This window comes from Erpetoichthys calabaricus, chromosome 9, assembly GCF_900747795.2.
Source record: "Erpetoichthys calabaricus chromosome 9, fErpCal1.3, whole genome shotgun sequence".
Taxonomy (NCBI): domain Eukaryota; kingdom Metazoa; phylum Chordata; class Cladistia; order Polypteriformes; family Polypteridae; genus Erpetoichthys; species Erpetoichthys calabaricus.
Genome location: NC_041402.2, coordinates 93728773 through 93751465, shown reverse-complemented (window position 1 = coordinate 93751465; position 22693 = coordinate 93728773). Strand labels below are relative to the sequence as shown.

At 38.4% G+C, this 22693-nt stretch overlaps 1 protein-coding gene across 1 annotated transcript; it reads right to left on the bottom strand.

Annotated features, from left to right (window-relative positions):
- Positions 1-274: 274 nt before the first annotated feature.
- LOC114657952 (complement C1s subcomponent-like) lies at positions 275-22605 on the bottom strand. The gene is made up of 7 exons (XM_051932127.1): positions 22314-22605; positions 21418-21631; positions 9270-9438; positions 5927-6049; positions 5396-5527; positions 3820-3894; positions 275-3730 (listed from the first exon to the last, which is right to left on the bottom strand). The coding sequence occupies exons 1-7, from the start codon at positions 22340-22342 to the stop codon at positions 2964-2966; spliced, it is 1509 nt and encodes a 502-aa protein (XP_051788087.1). The 5' UTR covers positions 22343-22605; the 3' UTR covers positions 275-2963.
- Between the last annotated feature and the right edge of the window lie 88 nt (positions 22606-22693).

Genomic DNA, 22693 nt, shown 5'->3' with positions numbered 1-22693 from the left:
ATTGTAGTAGTGTACATATTTCTGTATTTTGTGTAATTGATAGTAAATGGCGAATTTTGTGAATTTGGTTTCGCTTCTGGATTACAAAATCCCAACACTGTGTGTGTTACCTTTCCTGCCTTTCTCCGGACTGTGGTCAGGGTGATGCAGGGGAGCTTCTCCTTCAGCGTGTCCAGTGGTGCGAAGCTCCAACGTCGTGCCACGGAGTAAAAATCCCGTTTCTGAGTTCCCTTGTTCAATAGTTTACAGCAGAGAGAGACACACAAGGCTTGAATGCTCCGAATACATAACTTTTATTATTAACTTACAAGACGCTTCTTTCATTTCAACAGACAAAAAACAAGCAAACAAAACAGACTAACGCCTGACTAATATGCATATAAATTTAATTATCCACCCTTCAAATTCTGGTAACCCCGCCCACACCCTTCACATTCAGAAAGATCTGGATGTTAGGCTGCTGTTTTACACTCTCATCCCAACAATTGTACAAAATTACTTTGTTTTTGTGTGAACAATACACTCAGCACAAACCAAACTGTACCGGTTGGCCGCTTAAATTAAGATATCCTCCATTTAGCCCAGTTAATAAAGTGAAAGGGAAGGTCTAGATAGTAGTGAGACCAGCTATGTTATATGGGTTGCAGATGGTGGCACTAACGAAAAGACAGGAGACAGAGCTGGAGGTGGAAGAGTTAAAGATGTTAAGATTTGCATTGGGTGTGACGAGGATGGACAGGATTAGAAATGAGTACATTAGAGGATCAGCTCAGGCTCAACGGTTTGAAGACAAAGCCGGAGAGGCAAAATTGTGTTGATTTGGACATGTGCAGAGGAGAGATGCTGGGTATATTGGGAGAAGGGTACTAAGGATAGAACTGCCAGGCAAGAGGTATAGAGAAAGGCGTAAGATTAGGTTTATGGATGTGATGAGAGAGGACATGCAGATGGTGGGTGTGACACAGCAAGATGCAGAGGACAGGAAGATATGAAAATGGATGATCCGCTATGGTGACCCCTAATGGGAGCAGCCCAAAGACGTTGAATTATTCTATCCATCCATTGTTTAATTTGCTTATCCAATTAAGAGCTTTGAGCAAGTGAAAGGTGCTATATAAATAAAGTGTATCCATCCATCCATCCATTGTTCAACCCGCTGAATCCGAACACAGGGTCACGGGGGTCTGCTGGAGCCAATCCCAGCCAACACAGGGCACAAGGCAGGAACCAATCCCGGGCAGGGTGCCAACCCACCGCAGATAAAGTGTATTATTATTATTATTATTATTATTATTGTTAGTAGTAGTAGTATTGTTGTTGTTAATTTAAGGTCCCAGGGCGACAGTGCCTATCCTGACAGCATTGAGCATAAGACAGGGATCAACCCTGAACAAGACTTCAGGGAATTTTGAGACAGTCTCATGGATGCTTAAATAAGTTTAATTTAGACTGTCCAAATAACCAAATGTGCATTGAACACATTCAAGAACATTCAAACTCCACACAGATATTTCCAAGCCAGGACTATAGAGCTGTAAGGCACTAGCGCTAACCACCGCACCATCATATTTATCATTCCATCTATCCATCCATCCATCCATCTTCTAAACCCACTTTTATTATTCCATGCAACACAAATAATAATTGCAGTATTTTTAGAAACTTAATTAAAGTATTGTGGAGGGCACTTTCTAAATTAGAGGCCTCCACCTAACTGAATGTCTTGCCTAATTTGTTTTGTAATTTCTGTATGCAAAAATATTTTTGCTCTTTACATATCTAGTTTTTTTTTTAAACCCTTCTTAATTTTGTGAATGCATTGAGTTGTACAGATCAACCAGTACAGAGCTTGGTCCCTAGACTAATCTTTTAGTCTACCAATCAGTCCATGGTAGCCCCATCTCACCAGTAATCACAATCTCTAAGTAATGACTAAAGTAGCAGAATTGAGATTCCGACCCATGATTACTAGACTTACTCCATTCTGTATTGCTGGAGTTCAGGGTGACCTCAAATAGAAGAAATGAGGATAGGGTGCCCATGCTGACCTTCACCAGGATATGCAGAATGATGAAAGTGGAGTGAAATTAAGTGATTAGACAGAGGTGGCCCCCTTATTTTTGCTTAAACATTTATGAAGTCACAGCAGAGCCTCTGTTGTGTATACAGAAGCAACTACAAATAACACCGAATTACAATGACACAATCTAATTTGAACTTGTGCCTGTATATTAGAAACTGGCTGTTTTGTATTTTTGACAGGCACATTGAAGAGACAATATAAATCATTCCATTTGTTTGTTTTTCTGCACATATTTTCCATTACCTTCTTGTCTGGAACGTGTGTCTTTTCCCACAACAGTACTCAAAAGGCAAGATCCAGCCCTGCATGGAACGCCATTTCATTATACATTCATGTACACCCCTATATGCCTTGACTGTGTCTATATTTTGAGATTATGGTAAACTTAACCTGTTTAGAAAAATGGAGAATACAGTTTTCATCCACTCTTTTTGCAAACCCATTTAGTACCATGAAGGATTGTGGGGAGCCAAAGATTATCCTGCATAATTTTACTGTGGATGATGCACCAGTCTGTTACAGGGTACACTTATGCACACATCCTTACTTACTCATATGCAGTAACTGAGCAATTCAGAGTCATACATCATCATACCATGCATATCATTTGGATGTGTGAAGCAAATCATGTTAAGTGTGCTAAACTAATTCATACTAAATTCACCTAGAATAAGCAATACAATGTAAATATAGACTGAGTAAAAAATGGATTTTGAAATATTTAAAAACTTGAACTACAACATAGAATCAGTTTCTCATTTATTATTATGCTTGGTTTCATTTCTGGTTAAGCACACACTTGTGTTAATTGTAACTTATACCCAGAGTAGTATAGTGCTTGCTTATTTTCTTACTATTCTTGCCATTGTTTACTTCAGCCCTAATTCTCAGACATAGTTTTAGTGATCCATTCTAAATAGTTCACCACTTTTGTGTAGACACTGTATGTGCCACACTTGAAACCCCAAGATACAATGCCTTCAACAAAAAAACGATCTTGGTCATTCAAAATTGCAAATGCTCCTCCTCCATCTCCATGGCAATTGTCTAAACCATATGCTCCAGCACAAAACATATTTGGTGTAAACACAAAGTTTTCTTTCTTTACCCACTTTTGTCGAATTGGTACATTTTTGCACATGTCCATATTAACAACTGGCACCTCAGCATATCTCAGATCATTTGATAATTTTCGTTTTTCAGTAAGTCCCCACCCTGAAATATATCCAAGTTTCCCATTCTCCAGCTCTGTGTCAGATGCATCCTGCAGAAGACAAATAGGGGATAGAAACTGTCCAACTTTGACCTTTTCTGTTAGCTTAAGCAAAGCAATATCATTGTTATAGTTATATTGTATCTCACCCTTTTCAGCATATGTGTAATTAGGGTGAATAAATTTGTCTGCAATTTGTAGTTTAACCGCATTGGCCAAACCTTCTTCTGAAATGTCAACTATCCCAGCAAATAATTCAAAATGATCTTCTCGCAGCATATTTGCAGCTGTCATTATCCATTGATCTGAAATAAGAATGCCTCCTCCTCGCGGACTGTGAAAGTATACTTGCCATGGGAAGTTGCCTCTAGCTGCTAGTCTCCCACCAAATATCCTCTGGAATTGGAAAGGTGGGCTTATAGGCCTCCCACACACTAAATGAAGAGAGTTTTTATTAATTAAACTGTATTGACTCTGAAATGTATTTCTTTGCAATCTATCACGATTTAATATTGTCAAGTACCTGCGATGCATGATGAGACCTCATTGCTTCCTTCTTCATTTCTCCATATACCATCTGCCTCACAGGTAAAAATGCCTGAGGAAGATTTAAAGGGCACAAGAACAAATTAGAGAGGGTATAGAAATAATTTGCTAAAAAATAAATCTTCTTTTTTTTCTTTATAACTTACACAAAACTGATTTTTTAGAGTGAATTAAAAAAAAATGGCGCCCCAAAAACATGTGTGAATTGACTGTTTTTTTTTTTGTCCATGCCTTGTTCTTGCTTTGTGCCCAATGGAGCTGTAATAGGATCTTGCCTCCTGTGACCCTGAATTGAATTATTGTTTAAGTAGTGTTGTGTTAGATATTAAAATATGCTATGTTGCTTCTCTTATAAAAATTTTTTTTATTTTGATAATTGGTAGGCTTTTACATATTTGTGCACGGCACTTACTTTCTCTGTTCCCTGTTTCTTGATTGTTAACCCTGACATCAGTGTAGAGAAACTAGAGATTGGTGAAACATAATATATTTCTGGTATATACAGTATTGTATACTGTCAGTACCTATACAGTGTGTTAAGTTGTACAGTTCATACTTTGATCATATACCTATTTATTCATTTTCAGAATTTTCTTATTCAAATTTAGGGTCATGGGGAGACAATGTCTGTCCTGGAAGTAGTTAGAATGAGGTGCGTACCAGTCCTGGATATGTTACCATGCCAGGCCATATACAGTATGCATATGCTCAAACATATTTACATTGTGCCAATTTAACACTACTTCCATATCTTTTGGTAGAAGTTTCCTGGAGATAAGAGGGGGCAATGCTATCCACCATTCCACTGTGCCTGAGAATGTAATGATCAATAAAAAAAGAAAAGGCAATCATTAGATTTCTCAGAATAAATTAAATTAGACACCCTTTATGCAAAATAGATGATTTAAAAAATACTGTATGTTTTTGAAGTGCTTCAATTAGTAAACTGTTTATATTTTTTAATTTGTGCAGAAGTGCATTGAACTTAAGTGAAGAAGTAAATACACTGTCAAAAGTAACTGAAAAGGTGGAGAGAAGTGAGCTTGTAGCAGAAGTACCTTCCATACATGTCCTGCAACTCATTCTTACAATTCCTAAAAAAGTACTTAGAAGAAAATGAAGCCTTTGTACCAGTAACTGTCCAATAACAAGCAGTGGCCATTTTAAGCTTGCAATGTTGTAATGAGAAAAGAGGACACTTCTAGCATCTGCTGCGGGGAATACCAAAAATCCAATAGGCGATGTCTTGTTTACTTTATTGATATTAATGTATAGCTCAGTTTGTAGTAATACACTGCCAGCACTTTTAAAAATAAGCATACAGACATAAAGGTGGAAGAGTATTTACACAATCTTAATGATAAATACTGGCCAGCCCCTTTAAAAGCCTAAACTGTGGAAGAGAAATATGTTTATCTAAAGATATTGTGCCAGCTGTCACTGTGCCTTACATAACTAAAGAGTTTGATTAAGCTCCAGGCAGAGATAAAATCTATGGAAAGCAAGGTAATGCTTATACAAAGGGAGATTATATTGAAGCACATGATCTTTACCTTGTTTATAGGGTTCATAATAAGGCTCAGCACAGAAGAGCTGCACCTGCATGCCAAAAGTTGTTGATTTGTTTTGAGATAGGTAAACTACTTCAACCCCGCTAATTTCTGGAAATGGTCCACAATCTACAACTGAGATGATAAAGTGATACTGTCAGTAACTATGCAATATGCTAAAAGGTAACATGTTTCATGTTTCAACATCAAAATGAGGTTTCCTGACAGATAAAATGAGTTTAACAGAACACAAAGTTCTAAATGAGTGTTAATCCTTTCATTCTTGTAGTAACATTGTATTAAAAGCTTATTACAAGATAAGAATGCACAGTTGACAGATAAACCTCATTAAATAAAAATGCTTCAGACATAGAACCTTACAAAAAATAGACTACTCTAAACATGTGAAAGAAATAAAGAGCTTAGATTTGCTACTGCCAGTGGTATAGTAAAGAGAGACATTATCAGTATCAGATATCTATCAAACAGAGTTTGGGACTCCAGCATTAGAGATCAGAATATATGATGACATACCCTTGCACGTCCTCTTGTCAGCATTCAGTTCATACCCATAGCTGCAGAAGCAGTAATAACCCCCAATATAATTCATACAGTGCATCTCACAAAGGCTGCTGTCCTGAGCACACTCGTCTGCATCTGTAACAATGATAGTCAAGCTGTAGTATTATCCATACAACTTCAGACAAAATGTCTAATTTGCTATATAAAAAAGTTTTGTCTCTAACAGTTTCAAATCATAATGTTTGCTACAGATGTACAGTATATTTACTTGTTTCTCACTTTAAGGTTCCCAATAAAAGAAGACTTATTATGTCCAAATCTTACTGAAGAATTTCATCCCGAAGGGTTATCAACAGAAGAAATGAGTACACATGCAATCCTAGCACCGAGAAACGATGAAGTTAAACGAATTAACAGGAAAATTGTCGATTGGTTACACGGCAAATTGGTTAAATTCGTATCAATAGACTGTGCTGAAACAGTTGGTGGTGATGGTGCGGAAGATGAAAGCATCAACTTACAATATCCCGTAGAATATCTACAACCATTAATACTGTCTGGTCTTCGGCCAAATTACTGTTGAAAGAAGGATATATCGTAATGTTATTGTGTAATTTATGTCTGAGTAATGGGCTATGCAATAGGACAAGGTTAGTTGTATTTAAAATTCAGACATGTAAAATTTTAACAGGCGACAAGAAAGGTAATGTAGTACAACTTCCGCGGAAAACATTAGACACCAAAGAAGATCTTGATTTGCCATTCGTATTAAAGCGTTTGCAGTTTCCCATTAGAATAGCTTTTGCTATGACAATTAACAAATCACAGGGACAAACATTCGAAAAAGTTGGTTTATTTATTAGAGAGAAAGAAACGGGCAGTTATATGTTGCGTTGTCGCGATGTAAGTCCAAACACAGACTCAAAATTCAATTCGATATTAATAAACGTTAATTCAAAAAATAGTTTTTACTCAAGTTTTACAGTAAAAGTGTGAGTTTAAAAAGTATTTGTGTGTTAATTTCAAAGTCAAACAGAACAAAAATGTATAACGCAACAAATACCTCTAATGTAACATGAAACATAATTTTCTTTCAATTTATTACATTTTACTATTTTTTACTTTGGTTAATTACTCGCTATAATATAAAATAGTTAGTTCTATTATACATATGTAACAATTCCAAAGAAAATAACAATCTGTTTAAATTGTACATTCGCTTACCCATATGCATGTGACAGATCCGGGGGTTGGCGAGTGAAGCGAGCAGAGCACCCTAGTCTAACATAAAAAATCAGAGGAAGCCAAAGCTTATCATTACAGCAAGTCCATGACTTATGGTGGATGACATGCTAGTCCACTGTAGGGCACATTCATGCATAAACCCAAGGTCATTAACAGGCAGCAAATGTAGATGTGCCGGTGTGTCTCATATGCACATAGTTTAAATGTAAAAGGAAACCGGAGTATCTGGAGGGAAGCCACAAGGACTCAGAAAGTATGTGTAGAATACACATATAATAACAACTTTCTGAATTAAATGTTATGGGTTGTGGACTCCAGGGTGCTACCATGGAGACTGGTTACAACAGAAAAAATCTATGAGCCCTTCATAAGACCGACTGTGTCTCAAATTGTGGGAATGAAAGAATCTCCCTTTTAAGAAGATTATAGGAAACTGCATCCTCACTGATGAAGTGAAGTTTAGGCACTAGGACATTGTTCCCTGTAGTGACATCCAAATCTCATTTCCTTATTGAAGAAGCAGTGGACATTAACCACTGAGATTAGAACATAACGCAGAATAGTAGTTTTCTCGAGGAAATGAGTAAGCAAAGTGTGACAGCTTACTCATGAGGAAGAAAGGAAGAGAGAAAGCTTTAACTTTAGGTGGGTATATATACTGTTTGAACCATCACACTTGTCAAATAGAGTGAAAAATTCTAGTTACTTATCAAGGCAGGCCTAGGAATAGCAGAAACATGTTGTTTCTCCTTCTATGAACATTCAAATACTATTATTAAGTAATAAAAGTATTTAACACTTCAGCCCAGCTAATCACAAACCAGATCAGATAGGGTGTCAAAATGCTGTGGTACCCTTGCTTGTTACATGTAAGTTCAGTTCTAAATAAATTATCAACAACAAAGCACTCATACACCATCATGTTTCTTCCTCCATACTTCACAGTGGAAATCACACAGGCAGATATCATCCACTCATTTTTTGTGCATTTCATGAAGACAGTGTTTGGAAACAAAAAAATCGAACTGACCAGACTTTCACTGGTGTAATGTTCACTACCTGTGTTTCCTGGACCAAAGAAATCACTTATTTGTCTCCTTGAGTTTTGATTTCTTTGCAGCTCTCTCTCTTTTTTGTTTTTACAATAAAAACCTTATTCATACAGTTTCCTCTGAACAGATAATGTAGATTGGTGTCTGCTACTTGAACTCTTTAAAGCTTTTGCTGTTCTTGGGCTGTAACCAGGAATATAGTTAATTGCTGATTAATGCATCTGGGTACTTTAATTAGCTAATCCTGTGCAGTTGAGGGACTTCAGTTTACTATGGTAGTCCGCATGAGAGCTGGTTTCATTATAGAGAATGATGGTTTTTGTGACTAAACTTGTAAAAAAAGGTAACGTTCTTTATGTTTTCTGGACAGACCGATTTTCAACTCTAAAAGTAATGATGTACTGTTGTTTCTCTTTGCTAAGATAAGCTGTTCTTGCCATATTGTGGACTGCTTCAACCAGAAACAATGATCTTCTAACAAAAAGAGCTATTTAATGCCCATGCTGTAAAGTCACAACACCACTAACTAGCTGAAACACAGGTAGGAAATTTCATAAATTAACTTTTAAAGATGCACACATAGTAATTACTGTAGGATGATATAATGGCTGTGTTTTTAAAAATTCAGGCTCTAAGTTTCATTAAAGTTCTAAATGAAAAGTAATTGTTTAAGGATAGAGCATTTAAAACATTTTTAACTTTAAAATTTCTGGTTTTAAGAAGACATTCTCACGTAGCCATCATGTTCAATATTTATTCAGGTATTTGTCTTTGAAACATATTTCAAGGTCTTAAGCATAAGCCTTTAGATCAAATTATCTTTAAGATTATGAGAAAACTCAATCAATAAATCAAACCTTTTGTCTGGTACTCATGTTATGATACTTTATATATGATGCTGTGTTAGATTTTCCATCAACACATTTATTTTCAGCCAGAGCTTATCTACTCAACAACAAGCTCAAGGCAGGAATAAACTATAGCTGGCACAGTACTTCATTACATGGCATACACAAACACAGATAATGACAATGTACATGTGAATAATATACTTTCACCTATTGCTTCATAAAGAGCATAAAACCCCTGATGGTCTGCAGTCCACTCAGTAACTGATGTAAATATCACATTCATCGTTGCTGCCACAAACTCTTTCTGCCTTGGGAAATGGGTCCATGTAGTTGCATTGCCACAGAGCTTCTGCATGAGTCTCTCACCGTCCAACAGCTGATAAATATGTAAACATGAAAAAATTAAACTTTTGATGAGCAGAGGTCATTCAGTCCAACCTAATCTGTCAATCCCTTATGTGTTTGACAGAAAGGAGCTATTTAAATAATATATGCTATTATCTATGAATATTCACTAATAAGTGTATGTCCCCAAAATTTTGCTATCTAGAACACAGCATGGTGTCTATTACTCTCTGTGTGAACAAATGCCTTTTAACATCAGTGCAGATTTCATCAAATTCCATCTGTGCGTTTTGCGTTGTTATTGCAAAATTTATTTTAATCTAACAGCTATCATGCATCTACTAATTCCCTGAATGATTTTAAACACTTTTGTCATGCTACCTAATGACTTTTGTTTGCTTAAATTGATTACATTTAACTCCTCATAGTTCATACCCAGTAGTCCTAAAACTTTCTCTAGTGCTATAGTATCTGTTTTGCAATACTTACACCAAGAGGCTTTACAACTGCATTATTTACAATAAGAATGAATCCATTTGTAGTTAACATAGCTCGCTATAAAATCCTAAACCACATTAGCCCTCTTACAAGCTTTTGCTAGGGACAATGATAAATTCACTACTCCTACTACAGTAACTCTTTTTCATAAGGTGTGCATCTAGTATCCTTTAATTTGGTTGTGCTACACTTTGCATTTATTAGCATTAAATTGCAGCTGCCACACATCGGCCCAAGTTTAAGCTCTGTCAAAAATCATGTATAATGATATTGCTGACTCTAAGTTATCAAGGGTAATCTGCCTACTTTAGACTCATTTGTAGATTTAAACACCATATTAATTTATATATACATCTGGAGAATTTACATAAATTTAAGAGAGCAGCAGCCCCAGAGCCGATCTTCTTTGGAAGCCACCTTTAACATCACCTTATCTGAGGTATCAAAATGACGTGTTACTTTCTATTTCTATTTAAACCCATTTTCTACCCATTTGCTCACTGTGCCCTATATTTCACATTCTCCTTACCTGAACATATAAAAAACTATTCTTTTTTTGTAATCAAGATAAATATTGTCATGATCATATGCTTTTGTTAATTTGCCATAAACTTTTTTAGTATTAACAAAATACTTTTTTTTATCATCTTAACCCATATTGACTGTTTACTATTGCATATATTCTAAATGTGTGTTGCTCATTTTAGTTTATAATAATTGGTTCCATTTTATTATATACATTAATGACATGAACTTTAATCATGGGAATTCTGTTTTTAAAGTCCATACATTATACATTTAAAATTAATAAATAATAATAATAATAATATTTACAAAAAACCTAATTATGTTACTACTACTTATACAAAATACCAATAACAATTGTTTCTATTAATTTTCCTGTGAAATACGTTAAGATAGCTGAACTAGGCTAATTCCAGGTGGCACAGTGGTACAGTGGTAGTGCTGCTGCCTCGCAGTAAGAATACCTGGGTTTGCTTCCCAAGTCCTCCCTGCGTGGCGTTTGCATGTTCTCCCTGTGTCTGTGTGGGTTTCCTCCGGGTGCTCTGGTTTCCTCCCACAGTCCAAAGACATGCAGATTAGGTGGATTGGTGATTCTAAATTGGCCTTAGTGTGTGTGCTTGGTGTGTGGGTGTGTGTGTGTGTGTGTGTCTGCGGTGGGTTGGCGCCCTGCCCGGGACTGGTTCCCGCCTGGTGCCCTGTGTTGGCTGGTATTGGCTCCAGCAGAAACCCATGACCCTGTGTTCAGATTCAGCGGGTTGGAAAATGGATGGATGGATAATCCCAATCACTATTTATGAACTGTATAATGAGACAATGGGTGTTTTTTGCTAAAATATGTTGTGAGAATGTTACATAAAATGTTTTTATTACTTCTTTCCAAGCTCTTCTAACACTTTCTTGAAACCTTGAGAGAAGAGCCCTGATCACTATAAAAAATAAATGCACATGGAATTTTTACTGAATAAAATATTGGTGCCTGAATGCATTATAAATAAGAGAATACACCTAAAGCTACAGGGCTCAAGAGAAGGTTAAAAAAACTTGCAATTACTGAATTGGAGACAGGAGCAGAAAACAATAAACACATCTTCAACATATATGTCGTATTTAATTGTTTAATTTCTGTTTTGTTCAATCAATCCATTTTCTGAAGTACTGTAGCTTATTCTCTTATTACATTAGAGTTTTGGAGGGAGCTAGACCTGTATGGCAAGAGCAAGCCCTGGATGAAATGAATTTTCTTACTTACGCACCCATAATATTTCAAAGTGGTCGGTTTCTTTTGTCTTTCACTTGGTAAGTGGTTTTATTTTAATACATTCAATATAAAGTATCGATCATTATTTATGGAGATTTGTTCTGGCTCTCCACTATTGTGAAGTGAAAAGACAAAATCAATTAACTGATGAATGAATATTTAAGCACAAAAATAAAACATTTTAGTGCATCTTCTGTGATGTAGTAGGTGACCCACTGGCCTTCAAATCATCAAGGCAGCAGATTTAGCCCTGTTTTAACAAGTCACTTAACCTGCCTGAGCTTCAGTTGTATAAGACACTGTACATGTTGTGGACGAAAAAGGCACACTGGAAAGCAGACAGATAATATTTTCTCAATTCACTTTATTTATTCATTCGGAGTCGCAGTAAGTAGAGATTCAAAAGAGCATAACTTATTGCCGCAAAGCTCAATTGAACCCTGATCAAAAGCCAGGAGGGGTTTTTTATACTTCAGGATCTCATGATTAATAAGACAGAAAGAACATCCTTATCAAAACAGTAAAGTTAAACAATATGTCTGTTGAGCTAAGCATTATCTGTGTTTTGGAAGCTAAGCACAGGAGAGACACCTTTGCATAAACCACATGTACTTTCTGCAGCCTTGTGACCTTGTCCCTGAAACATTCACTCTGAGAAAGGGAAAAACAAGAAACAGCTTACATTTTATTCATCTGGACACTATTTCTCCTGAACCCTGGAATAACATATTTTTGTTAGTTCATAAGCCAAAGCGTCTCTCACTGGCAAGTTACAAAATAGTTATTATAAAGATTCTAATTTACTAAACACACAAAATACATGGTGCTGAGGAGAACATTCTTCTTCTACATTCCCCCCTTTTTGAACCAACAAAAATATGGGTGACATAGGAGTAACAAGGGAGAGAGTAGGAGAAGGGGAAGGAGTGGAAGGAAAGGAGGAAGAAATGGGAAGCATGCATTCTTCGTGTAACATATAAGCCTTGGCCACGGAGGCAGTGAAATACTGGGACACAAGATATGTAATTAGGGGGACTACACAGCAGGCCACAAGTAACAGAATGATAAAAGCAACAGCCAGTGAAATAAAAACTGACCTGAGCCATCAGCCCCAGGGGCTAGAAATGCCAGAAGTGGTAGCTAATTCATTTGAAAGGGCAGTTAAACCTGGCAAAGCATGGTGATTGATACATCGGGAGCCGTATTATTAGGGATGCAAGTGCAGCACACATCACCAAACATAGTACATACACCCCCCTTTTCAGCAAGGAGCATATCTAATGCTAATCGATTTTGCCAAGTCATAAGGGATGTTCTATCAAGCTGTTCATGTATCCCTTCAACAGCCTCTTTAGTAAAATTCAGGAAACGCTGTTGGTTGTAATATAAGTAATTAATCCAATCTACATTTTTATTTATTGTAATTTGGGGGAAAATAGACTCAAATCCGGCAGCAACTTGATCTCGCACTTGAAATTTATCAGGACTCCACGAGGGACACCAATGGAATCAAAGTAAATGCCAGGGCCGTGAAGAGAGAATGTGGAGGGGTCAGCAGAGAGGGGTCGACGACGTCGGCCAGAGCTGGACGACACGCGAGGAGAATTCAAAGGGAGGAGGTGGAATGGCATAACAAGTTGGGTTAATGTGCATGTGCCAGTCCAAACAGGGGGAAGAATATCAAGTAATTTTAATGTACTGCACATCCACCAAATATCAGCACGCGGAGTGGACTGTGTCAACAGGAAAAGTGATAATGTAGAATTAAATGAGGTGGAGTTAACCTGGAAAGTCTGGGAAAAGAAGGAAGAAGGGATATGACCAACATTAGTACCTCGGAAGGGGGAACTATAATTACTAGAGAAGCAGGTATAATTGCCTTCATGAGACTGGAACATCGGGGGAGTCATATGAGAAGTGGGGGGGGGGAAAGAGGAGAGAAAGTGTAATGCAGTTAGAGTCTTTTGGTGTGGACGGAGAGGTAAAAAGGGCAAGGAGACAAGGAAGACCAACAGGGTCAGAAATATTAGAAAGAGGGAAAGGGACAGTAGCCAAATGTGGCCTGGCCGTAGCACAGGCGTAGCAATCAGATTGATTTACTTACTTAGCTGAATATAATACCCACTGCAACCAACGATTCTGATCGCCATAGCCAGTTTCAATTGAAAAAGTCGATGAGAGGGTGGAAATATTCATAATCTTAACAGAAGAAAAGTCTGGACCAGAAGTTGGGGTGACAGGTGTGTGTGCAGGAGAATGAGAGGTGTTAGTAACAGGGTTGTCAATCTTAATTAGAAATCTCCCTAAAGGGTCTGTTCCAGATACATATGCCCCTAATATATAGGTTCCTGAGTCATGTAATGAGGGGTTCTTCAAAGTGAAAATCAAGGGGTTACAATGGTTGTCAACACATTCATGAGAAGCATGTCCTTTTATGATAGAAAATCGATTTTTCAAACTGTATTTTTGGGCCTCAAAAGGTTGAGAACCCCAGTCCTCAGTTCCACTGTTAGCAAAAACCCATTGCCAGGTGTCACAGTTACTCCCCCTAATAATACTTCGTAACAGTCATACACACGTATTTGTCAGACCAGGTCCACTGGGCTTGTCGACCAGTCCCACAGTTGATAATAGAGCAGAAATAAACCTGTACTGATGTGGTGATTCCTAACAGGAAAGTCAAGGTGACCAGGGCAGTAGACAAGGGAAAAGAAAGCATAGTAGCACAGCAATCAAGGGTGCCATCTCTTGCAATGTGAGGCGTGAATCCAGGCGGGCAATCCTTCCATTTTCACTGCATGTGGTGTGGATAGAAGAACTTGGAACGGTCCTCTCCACCTCGGCTGATGCCAATGTTTCCTCCGAGTGTCATGGACGAGGATCCAAGTGCCTAAGGGAATCGGCGTGTCTTTAGATGGAAGACTAGTCCTCCAGGCCTGGTTAACCTGCTCGTGGACTTTTTTCAGAGTATCTCGGAGACCTGTAAGACAAGAGAGAAGATCATTGTCCACAGTATGCAGGTTAACATTTCGCATAACCATGCCCACAGGCATGGGTGTCCGGTCAGAATTTCAAACGGCGACAGTCCTAATAGCCGGTGTGTTCTACCCCTCAATCTCATTAAGGCCAGAGGCAAAGTGTCTGGCCAGGATAAATTTGTCTGCTCACAGATTTTTGCTAATTTAGATTTTAGGGTGCCATTATCAATTTGCAATTTCTGTGGTATGCCCCACCTAGGAATAATTTCTTTGATTAAAGCTTTGGCTACAGTTTTAGCATCAGCGTGTTTAGAAGGAAAAAAAAAAAATTCTACCCATTGGGAGAACACATCAACAATTACTAGACAATAACGGTAAGCTTTAGACGGAGTTAGTTCAATGAAATCCATTTGGAGGTGTTCAAACGGACCCATTGGATTAAGTGTAACGGCGGGACTTACCTGGACTTACCTGGGTGCCCTTTCCTACATTAGACTTTTGACATAATGCACAGCGCCTGCAGAACTGCTCTGCATATGTAGAAAAGCCTGCAGCTTCCCAGTGTTTTTCAACATCCTGAATCATGGCGTCCCTTCCAGCATAGTCTAGACCATGAGCGATTTTTGCCATACCTGGGAAAGAAGCCTTTGGGAGGAAAGGTTTGTTAGTTTGCCTATGGGTCCAGACTCCATCAGAGAGGGACCCTTCTTTGGACCATTTTCTTTTTTCTCTGTCCGTGGCTGCACTCTGTAAAGAAACAAGTTGATTATCAGGGTCCTGGTTATTTCTCTGTTGGAATAAAGAAATTGGTGTGTTATTATATGCAGCCTGTTTAGCAAAGTGATCAGCTAATTCGTTTCCTTTGCTGACAGGATCTTGTTTTCCTATGTGAGCTTGACATTTAACGATCGCTAACTTTGATGGTTTAGTTATAGCTTCTAAGAGGGATTCAATCAGTTTTTGATGTTGGATCGGTTTGCCAGCGCTGGTCTTAAATCCTCTACTAAAATAGAACGAACGGTGTGAGGTACCTTTACTGTTAGGGGGCTCATGAGCACTTTGTTTGTCTGTATGTGGTTGCATTAAAACTGCATTCATTAATCCCCCCTTTTTCGTCCACGAACACAGTGAATGGACGAGAATATGGTCAGTGAGAGTAATGCATTTTTATTATTATTTATTTATTGATTTATTTATTTATTTTTTTCTTTTTTCTTATCTATATACTGTATCAATTTATTATCTTTTTCTGGCCAAAACCATAAACACAAGGGGCTTCAGTATATCCCTGAGGCATGACGGTCCAGGTCCATCGGCGGTTTTGAAAGGTAAAAGCAACCCAGGATTGAGAATCAGGGTGCACGGGAAATGGAAAAGAAAGCGTTAGCAAGGTCAATAACAGAGAAGTACCGGGCGGACGGGGGTATCGTGGAAAGAATAGTGGATGGATTAGGAACAATAGGTGTTCTAGGAAAAAAACCACAGAGTTAACTTGTCATAGGACCCGTCAGCCTTTTTACAGGTAAAAATGGGGGAGTTGACTGGAAAGTATGTAATTGGAATAATCGCTCCTCGCCTCACGAGATCAGAATGTATGGCGGCGATGCCAGCCTCTGCCTCTGGAGACAGAGGATCCTGGACACGGTACGGGCGGAAGGAAGATTTTGAGAAAATCACCAGTGGCTCAGTGTGCTATCCTTCCATAATCAATTTTTCCCTTGGGACCACAGTGCTAAGGAAACATGGGGAACCAAATCTCCTAAATAGAAAACGCTTTGTGAATATGTGAGGTGCACTGAAGCAACTGCTTTAGTAGACAACAAAAATACATGGAATGTGCAAAGTTTCAGGGCATGTGCTGGAGGAAAGAAAAGATTCTAACCAAGGTGTGTCCACTTCAGTAGGGAAATACTGGGCAGTATAAGGCAGGGTGTCCGGGACTTGTAAGTGAGGAAAATAGGCATGAGGGGAAAGAATGAAGGGCTTTCAAGAGGAAGGTGTGCGGGGAGATGTCCAGGGTCCAGGCTGTAAAAGAGGGCTTGGGATGTGAAGTGTGGCACAGGAGCTTAGGAATGGAGCAGCAAAAATCCTTGTTCAGTTAAAGAAAATTGAGACTGACAATTTAAGTCATAAGATCCCATCCCAGCAGTTTCACAGGACACAAATGATTTAACAGAAAGCAACGAGTCAATAATGAAACTGTTAATGCTGAGCTGTAATTGCACAGGAACCTCCTTCAGCGCATGGCTCCTGTGTCCATTTCAAAGGCAGTTTCTTTGCCATTAAAGTCAATAAAAGATCAGTTTCAGCATGACGAGTAAGCAAAGGAAACTGGAAAAAGTGGCTGGGGTCCCTGATAATTCTTAGGACCAAGGAATGTCATTAGGCTCAGGGAGAGGGGGTGACGGAGGCGCTTGTGTGGGCAGTTGCGTCTAAAATGTCCAAGTTCACCGCAGCAGCGGCAGGCATATGACGCTGGCGTCTGCTCCGAAGGGTTAGGCATCTGAGCAAAAGGATTTTTAGGGTTTGATAAATGGAACCCGCGTCCTTTTCTGTGCCCTCGCCCTCGACCTCCAAAGAATTTTCCGCGTCCTCTCCCCCTAGCCAGGTCAGTTCTTCCAGTATAGTAATTTATTTGTGCAGCCAAAAGTTTGGTCTGTGTGTCTGACTCTTTTAATTTAGTCTGTCTGTCAGCATGCTCTGCATGACGCTTGTCTTCCTCGAACGTTGCGGTCTTTCAGCCTTTTTGCAGGACGTGCAGACTTTGCTTTGAATGGCACTTCTCAGTCCCGAGATGAAAGGAGGCACTGCAGCACGAGTTCTATCGTTTGTATTGTCTAGCCCAGAGTGATTAGCCATCAGATCTTGCAATCGGTGAGCCGGCTGAAATTAGTGACCAGTTTGTGCCCTTTTTTATATTTTTTCTGCCAGGGCTCCTTTCAAAGGCTCTCACTGGGCGAGGAAAGGACCTTCATTCCAACACCAAGGGACACCGGTATGATCACCGTGATTTACAGTTGCCCATGCGGTGCTCAGTTGTCGACGGAGCACCTGTGTCCACTGTGCAGCATTTGTCTCATACATGTTATCCAGCTGCTGTAACGGCTCCACAAATTGCAGTCCACGGACTGCTCGTGCGCTGGGAGACAGATGACTCTTTTAATTTCTGCCATTACAATCCAGTAGCACCTTGTGAATGATCTGAATTATCTTCCTCAGGGTCAATATGTGAGGATGGGTCATAATGATATTGTTCATTGTAAAAACCTGCTCCAGACGGTTCGTCTGTTAACAGGGGTGTTGTTGGAGAAGAGGGTGCAGGAGGTGGAAGCGGGGGGAGTTTTGGTAAGGAGGGGGTGGACAGATTACGGGGTATAGGGGGTCTTGCTTTTACTTTCAGGCTTGGGCGCTGTCTCTATCTTCACTTTCTGCAACGCTAGCAATAATTCTTCCTTGTCTTTTTTGTGTTTTGACTTCAGCAGCCAGCAGGTTGTTACGCCTCTGCTTATTCCACTTCTTACATGCCTTTTAAAATCCAACCCAGTCTGCTTCTCTATTAACTGTTTAGGGGACCCGCCTTTCAATCCCGACGGTGTACTAGGAGCCTGGTGATTCTCTGAAAATAATCCTTCTAACATTAGGTTTTGAGGACCCTGGGGGACCTGTTTGACTGGCGTGCCATTATAATTTCCCATAGTAAGCGGCAGGCCTTCAACAGAGAGCAACTCAATCCCCGATTATTTCTCGTCCCACTTGTCGCCCCCGGAATCAACCAGTCGACAAGTGGAAATCAACCTCCCCTCTTCCAAATTTCACACGTACTCTAACTGCCCCTTTCACCCCTATTCCTCTTAATATAGGAACGTGCCACTCGGTCCTTTCTACTCGAATTCTTAAGGGATGACTTACTAGCATTCACACTGTGCCGTCACTCTCTATGAATCCCTAAAACCCTTCTAGGTCGATACGGTATGATTCTCTATTCTTTCAGCATGCTTTTATTTTTTATTCTCTTTTATTATTATTTTCTTTTTTTCTTTTCCCCGTATACTTCTATTTCTTTCAGCACACCAGTCAAACCAACGGGAATCCCCCGAATCTACTCACCACGACTCCTTCTGCCTGCCTGGAAAAATCCCATCCAGTTGCTTTTCGTTTCGGTCAGGAGGAGGTCAGCGACTCCCCACGCAGGAAAACGCCCAAGGTTGGCCAGTCCTAACTTTTACCGGAGCTGGTCCTCGATCCGCGGAAATCGGTCCACTTGGACGAACCCGCCCAGGGAGTCGTCTGCCCGTCTCCTGCCCCACGTTGGGCGCCAAAAACTGTGGGCGAAAAAGGCACACTGGAAAGCAGACAGATAATATTTTCTCAATTCACTTTATTTATTCATTCGGAGTCGCAGTAAGTAGAGATTCAAAAGAGCATAACTTATTGCCGCAAAGCTCAATTGAACCCTGATCAAAAGCCAGGAGGGGTTTTTTATACTTCAGGATCTCATGATTAATAAGACAGAAAGAACATCCTTATCAAAACAGTAAAGTTAAACAATATGTCTGTTGAGCTAAGCATTATCTGTGTTTTGGAAGCTAAGCACAGGAGAGACGCCTTTGCATAAACCACATGTACTTTCTGCAGCCTTGTGACCTTGTCCCTGAAACATTCACTCTGAGAAAGGGAAAAACAAGAAACAGCTTACATTTTATTCATCTGGACACTATTTCTCCTGAACCCTGGAATAACATATTTTTGTTAGTTCATAAGCCAAAGCGTCTCTCACTGGCAAGTTACAAAATAGTTATTATAAAGATTCTAATTTACTAAACACACAAAATACATGGTGCTGAGGAGAACATTCTTCTTCTACAATGTAAATACTGCATTTGTATTAAAGTGTCATGGGATCAGGTTTCACTGTCAAAAAAGAGCCATATAAAATATGAGTTGTTCATACATCTAAATATATGCATATGTATGTGTTTTTTTATTTGTTTTCTTTTGATTTTCTTTCTGTGCTTTGCTGTTTTGTATATGTTTTGCTGTCAATTACTCAATATATGTAAATGTACACAACCCTATTGTTTTGTTAATTAATGTTTAGTATGTAAAGAATTATTAACAATCTTCAGAGGTGTGGGAGGTGAAGAACCGTTTTTTTGGAAATATTAAGAGTTCAGAACAAATTGCCTCAGTAGCAATTATAGTACAATTATAGGACTAAAGAAATGAAAATGAATAAAAAAAAGTTTAATCAACTTAATCCATCCCTAGTTTTAGTGGTAGGTTAGATGTGCCACCAAGAACACTTTAGCATTAGGACCTTTGCTTTGCTCATTAATAATAATAATAATTCTTTACATTTATATAGTGCTTTTCTCACTTCTTCTTCTTTCGGCAGCTCCCATTAGGGGTTGCCACAGAGGATCATTTTCTTCCATATCTTTCTGTCCTCTGCATCTTGTTCTGTTACACCATCACCTGCATCTCCTCTCTTGCCACATCCATAAGCCTTCTCTTAGGCCTTCCTCTTTTCCTCTTCCCTGGCAGCTCTATCCTTAGCATCCTTCTCCCAATATACTCAGCATCTCTCCTCTGCACATGTCCAAACCAACGCAATCTCACCTCTCTGACTTTGTCTCCCAACCGTCCAACTTGAGCTGACCCTCTAATGTACTCATTACTAATCCTATCCATCCTTGTCACACCCAGTGCAAATCTTAACATCTTTAACTCTGCTACCTCCAGCTCTGTCTCCTGCTTTCTGGTCAGTGCCACCGTCTCCAGCACATATAACATAGCTGGTCTCACTACCATCCTGTAGACCTTCTCACTAGTCTCCAATATTCATGTCACTTTCTCATTTAGCTGTTAGAGGTAGCTAAAAGAAACTAGTGTTAGCACCTTTGCTTTTTTTCTTTGATTTGGGATTTCATTTCAGATTAGTTTGCTCTAGTTTAATTTTTTCTAAAAGTTTAGCTCCCTATGTGTTTTCAAAGTAATTGTTACTCCATTTCATGGTCAAAAGTTCTTATTGCTGTGTAGTATCTGCTACTCATCCACCACAGTGCCAATATGTTCCTTTAAGAGTTTGCTGCCTCTGCTTAATATTTGAATTGCTAAAATTAATTTGACTTTGAATTTTTTGTTGTAAAGTATATGTTCCCCAAAAACATTGTTACATTTATTTTATTATGATTACCAGATCTTATCTATTGAAATAAATTTTGATTATCGTAGAATATTAGGTCTAGACAGGCATCTCCTTTTACTGGTATTTTCATATGTTGGTTTAAAGTAGTCATTAATTATATGGATAAATTCACTGTGATTTAAACTTTTCCTAGTTGCTATTTGCTTAATTAAAGTGTCCCATTAATAATTCTTTAATTCTTTACATTTATATAGCGCTTTTCTCACTACTCAAAGCGCTCAACCATTACATTCTCAACTAAACATACTTTTTAATAGTTATAAAGCTGCTTTTTGTTATTTGTGTTACATAAACTCTAAACACATTGTGAATGCCATGCCTCCATCCTTGTAGCTTTCTGTTTGAAGCCAAATATCTTCACTAAGATGTGGCTCGTCTCTAATTTAAAATAGATATATATTTAAATTTTGCCAAATGGAAATAGCCACCTCTCCACCTTTCTGAACTTGCATGTCTTTTCGACATAATGTGTATTAATTTACTATATATTATACTCATTACCATTTCTATAAATTATAGAGATCATAGAAAATGGCTTCTTACTGCAACATTGTCTCCTTGGCAGTTCTGTGAAAATGCAAGATCAAAGACTTGAAACTGTAGCCGCATCAAGAATCCTGGAGGCACGGTAAGATTCCATTTGATGACTTTCCCTGGTGGGTACACATCTGGAAAAAGTGGGCTAGAAATATCACCAGCAATGAAAGCAAGGACTAGGTGAACAGGACAGGAAAGACAGATCAGCTGCACCAAAAACCTAAAGAAAGAAAGAAAGAAAGAAAGAAAGAAAGAAAGAAAGAAAGAAAGAAAGAAAGAAAGAAAGAAAGAAAGAAAGAAAGAAAGAAAGAATATTTAAAGGCAAACAATTTAAAAATAAAATAAATTATAATTATAACTGGTTTTTGTTATTGCTCTTTCTGTAGAAAGGCCACATCTTCTCATATTTTGAAACTGATGGTTTACAAAACAGATTTTGAGTAGTGTTAATTTTTTAAACAAAAAAGTGCATTTTTGTTTTTTACATTTGAAGATTCACTAAAAATGGGGAAAAAATAAAAGCATATAAATCATGATGGAAACATTATATAACACTTTACTGTGGTGAGAAGTTAAGCAAAATGACACCTTTTATTGGCTAACTAGAAAGATTACAATATGCACGCTTTCAAGGCAACTCAGGCCTCTTCTTCAGTCAAGATGTAATCATGATAATCAAGATGATAGCATCTTGCCTGAAGAAGGGGCCTGAGATGCCTCGAAAGCTTGCATATTGTAATCTTTCTAGTTAGCCAATAAAAGGTATCATTTTGCTGAACTTCTCACCACATCCATAATGGCTAACACAGTACAACACCCTAGTACTACAATACTTTACTGCAAATTTAAATAGTATTTAATTAACAATGTCTAATATAAACTAAAAGAAAAAAAATTCTTACCTCATTACAGGGTATGTCAAAAGCAACATTAGTGAAGTGCCATGTAGGGTATTAGATTTCAGGCGAGAGAGCAAGAATGACAGTGGAGGATGGAGTAAGGGGAAATGCAGACTTGGTATGTGACTCAAAAGGTCTGTTTTAAAATCATTTTAATCCTAGTAAATATTACTAGTGATTTCCTTCAATCTCAATAATAGATTCAAAAGTACAGAAGTATTTGGCTCTTGAGTTCTTCTCAGTTTTGATTAGTTTTTTAAGAATGCAGTGACTGAAAGTTAGCAAAGTCACATGAATTGCAGACACATTTGAGAGCAGTTACTGGAATTGTTGGACTTTGTTTATTTATTTGATTTTTTTTTTTTTGCTGTCTGGTCTAATGC